Raw genomic sequence first — 3,390 nt, forward strand, 5'->3', positions numbered from 1 at the left:
CGGGTCACCCTCAAGAACACATGATCTCCCACCGCGAACTCCAAGGATCTCCTCCTGCGGTCCGCATAGGCCTTCTACCTACTTTGAGAAGCTTGCATCCTGTCTCTCACCATCCTCACTTTCTCTGTGGTCTACTCCAATAGTTCTAGTCCAACCAGCACTGCCTCCCCATCCTCATACCAACATAGAGGGGTCCTACACTTCCTGTCATAAAGAGCCTTATATGGCGCCATGCCAATGCTCCCGTGAAAATTGTTGTTGTAGGTGAACTCTATCAAAGGTAGTACTTTATCCCAAGCACCCAGATGATCCAATATGCATGTTCGCCACAAGTCCTCCAGCGACTGAATCGTCCTCTCAGACTGGCCATCGGTCTGAGGATGATAGGGTGAACTCATCGCCAACTTGCTTCCCAACGCACTCTGCAATGTTTGCCAAAATCGGGAAGTGAACCATGGATCCTTGCCTGATACAATGCTCGAAGGCACTCCATGCAACCTCACAATTTCTTTGATGTACATCTGGGCCAACTTGACCATGAACATCCTCAAGTTCATTGCCAAGAAGTGGGCACTCTTAGTCAGTTGGTCCACTATGACCCAGATGGTATCATGCCCCCTAAAAGTTTGTGGCAAATGGATCACAAAATCCATCGAGATGCTATCCCATTTCCACACTGGTATCTCCAAGAGCTATAGATTCCCATCAGGTCTCTAATGCTCAACCTTCTACTTCTGACACGTAAAGCAGGCCGATACAAATTGTGCTACATATCTCTTCATTCCTTGCCACCAGAAGCTCTCCTTGAGATCCTGGTACATCTTAGTGATGTCAGGATGCATGCTAAGACGACTCTTGTGATCTTCCTCAAGGATTAACTGTTTTACCTCAGCATCATCAGGTACACACACTCTGCTCTGGAACCGTAGTATGTCATCATTACCCAAAGCAAAATCCTTTGCTTTATCTAACCCAAGCTGTTCTCGCACCCGATTCAAGGTGGCATCCAACAACTGCCTCTCCCTAACTGAATCTAAGAAATCACTAGATATAGTTAAGGTACTACACCTAATGGGCTCGGATCCCAACTCCATTTGCAACTTCTTTTCCTTGAACTGCTCTAGTAGCTCTACCTCCTTTATCATAAAATGTGCAGCGTGCACTGTCTTCCTACTCAAGGCATCTGCTACAACATTTGCCTTCCCCGGATGATACAAGAGTTCAAAATCGTAGTCTTTCAGAAATTCCATCCACCTTCTCTACCTCATGTTCAACTCCTTCTGATCAAACAGATACTTAAGACTTTTATGATCGTTGAACACATGGAACTGGGCACCATAGAGATAATGCCTCCAGATCTTCAAGGCAAATACTATAGCCGCCAACTCCAGATCATGAGTGGTGTAGTTTCTCTCGTGAACCTTAAGCTGCCTTGAAGCATAGGCCACCGCCTTTTTTTCTTGCATTAACACACAACCTAGTCCCAAGTGAGAGGCATCACAATAGACCTCAAAAGGTTTCCCAACATCCATAATTACCAACATGGGAGCACTCGTCAATCTTCGTTTTAGCTCCTAGAAGCTTTCCTCACACTTATCTGTCCAGGTGAAAGGTTGGTCCTTCTGGGTAAGCTGTGTTAGAGGCACCACTATCTTGGAGAATCCCTCAATGAATCTCTTATAGTAGCCAGCTAGACCCATGAAGCTTCTGATCTTAGTTGCGGACTTGGGACTTTCCTACTTAACCACTGCCTCGACCTTTGTTGGGTCCACTGCAATACCTTGTGCAAATATCACGTGTCCCAAAAACTGTACTTCATCCATCCAGAATTCACACTTGGACAACTTAGCATATAGTTTCTTCTCCCCCAAGACACCGAGCACCAACCTCAAGTGTTTTTCATGCTCTTCCTGAGTCCTAGAATAGATGAGTATGTCGTATATGAAGACTACGACAAACTTATCTAAGAAGTGCCTGAAAATTCTATTCATGTAGTCCATGAACACCGTCGGAGCATTGGTCACACCAAAAGGCATAACCACATACTCGTAGTGTCCATACCGGGACTTGAAGGTCGTCTTCTGCACATCCTCTGCCTTCACTAGGATCTGATGGTATCCCGACCGCAAACCTATTTTTGAGAATACCGACAACCCATGCAACTGATCCATCAAGTCGTCAATTCTCGAAAGAGGATACTTGTTCTTGATTGTCATTTTGTTTAACTACCTGTAGTCCACACATAGACGTGAACTCCCATCTTTCTTCTTCACTAGCAACACTGGTGCTCCCCATGGCAAATTACTGGGTCGCATGAATTTTTTTCCCAATAACTCCTCTATCTGATTCTTAAGCTCCACCAACTCTACCGGAGCCATGCGATACTGGGCCAATTCCAAGCACCAGGTCAATTGAGAACTCCACCTCTTTACTAGGAGGCAACCCCGGTACTTCCTCTAGGAATACATCTTCAAATTCATGCATGATCGGTATGACAAATTTCTCTTCTCCTCTCTCCACCTCTAGATGTGTAAATATCATGAAACACTAAGCACCATCTTGTAGCTCCTTCATAATCCCGTGAGATGACAACAACTCGGGCTCCTCTAAGTCGGGGAAAAGTAACTTCTTCTCTCGGTATTCTATAAGAATTTGATTGGTAGAGAGCCAATCCATTTCTAAGATTACCTCCAACTATTGTAGAGGCAAGCAAATTAGGTTCACTTTGTACCTGCGTCCCTCTACCTCCACCGGGCACCTAGCACACAAGCATAAAGTCTTGACCAAACCCGACGCTAGAGTAGATACCGCAAGCTCACATTGCAGCTCGCACACTGATAGACCCAAACGTTCCACACATGCATTTGACATAAAGGAGTGTGTCGCTCCAGAATCATACAACACACAACATTTCATCCCAGCTAACAATAACCCATAACTAGGTTACTTGAGCTTGCAACCTCTGCTCTTGTCATGGCGTACACTCTGCTTGTCGCCTGAGGCCTGTTGCCTTTGTCCCTCCGCTGATGCTATTGGGGAGTCTGAACTAGAGGGCATGTCGCTACCCTAGCAAGGGTGGGACAGTCCTTCCCAAAGTGGCCCTCCTTGCCACAATTGTTGCACCTGCGGTAACCCTCCATGCGTGGGCAGGAACTCCTCAAATGGGGGCCTCCACATATATAACACTACACCTGACCCTACTAAGGAGAAAAACTCCTAGGCCCTTGGGTCTGATAATGAGGTCTATCATATGGTCTCCTCCGCTCCTCTTGTCTTGGTTTGGACCCAGATGCTCCACCAACTTTCTGATGCTTTGGGCGCTGACCTTCAACTTCCTGCTTCATCTTTTCCATTACTTTGGCCTTTTCCACCAGAGCAGCAAAGTCCTTG

At 46.2% G+C, this 3,390-nt stretch overlaps 1 protein-coding gene across 1 annotated transcript; it reads right to left on the minus strand.

Annotated features, from left to right (window-relative positions):
• Positions 1-1,259: 1,259 nt before the first annotated feature.
• LOC146881766 (uncharacterized) lies at positions 1,260-2,378 on the minus strand. The gene is made up of 3 exons (XM_085669335.1): positions 2,230-2,378; positions 1,781-1,917; positions 1,260-1,477 (listed from the first exon to the last, which is right to left on the minus strand). The coding sequence occupies exons 1-3, from the start codon at positions 2,376-2,378 to the stop codon at positions 1,260-1,262; spliced, it is 504 nt and encodes a 167-aa protein (XP_085525461.1).
• Between the last annotated feature and the right edge of the window lie 1,012 nt (positions 2,379-3,390).

This window comes from Vigna unguiculata, chromosome 11 (assembly GCF_037176805.1).
Source record: "Vigna unguiculata cultivar grain cowpea cultivar isolate G323 ecotype 2 chromosome 11, ASM3717680v1, whole genome shotgun sequence".
In the NCBI taxonomy this organism is placed as follows: Eukaryota; Viridiplantae; Streptophyta; class Magnoliopsida; order Fabales; family Fabaceae; genus Vigna; species Vigna unguiculata.

Coding starts and splice junctions, on each gene's coding strand:
- LOC146881766 (XM_085669335.1), bottom strand. CDS start 2,378: ATGGCTCCGGTAGAGTTGGTGGAGCTTAAGAATCAGATAGAGGAGTTA. Junction 1,918..2,229: donor CGTCTATGTGTGGACTACAG/GTAGTTAAACAA, acceptor CATCTATTCTAG/GACTCAGGAAGAGCATGAAA. Junction 1,478..1,780: donor ACACGTGATATTTGCACAAG/GTATTGCAGTGG, acceptor ACTTGGGACTAG/GTTGTGTGTTAATGCAAGAA.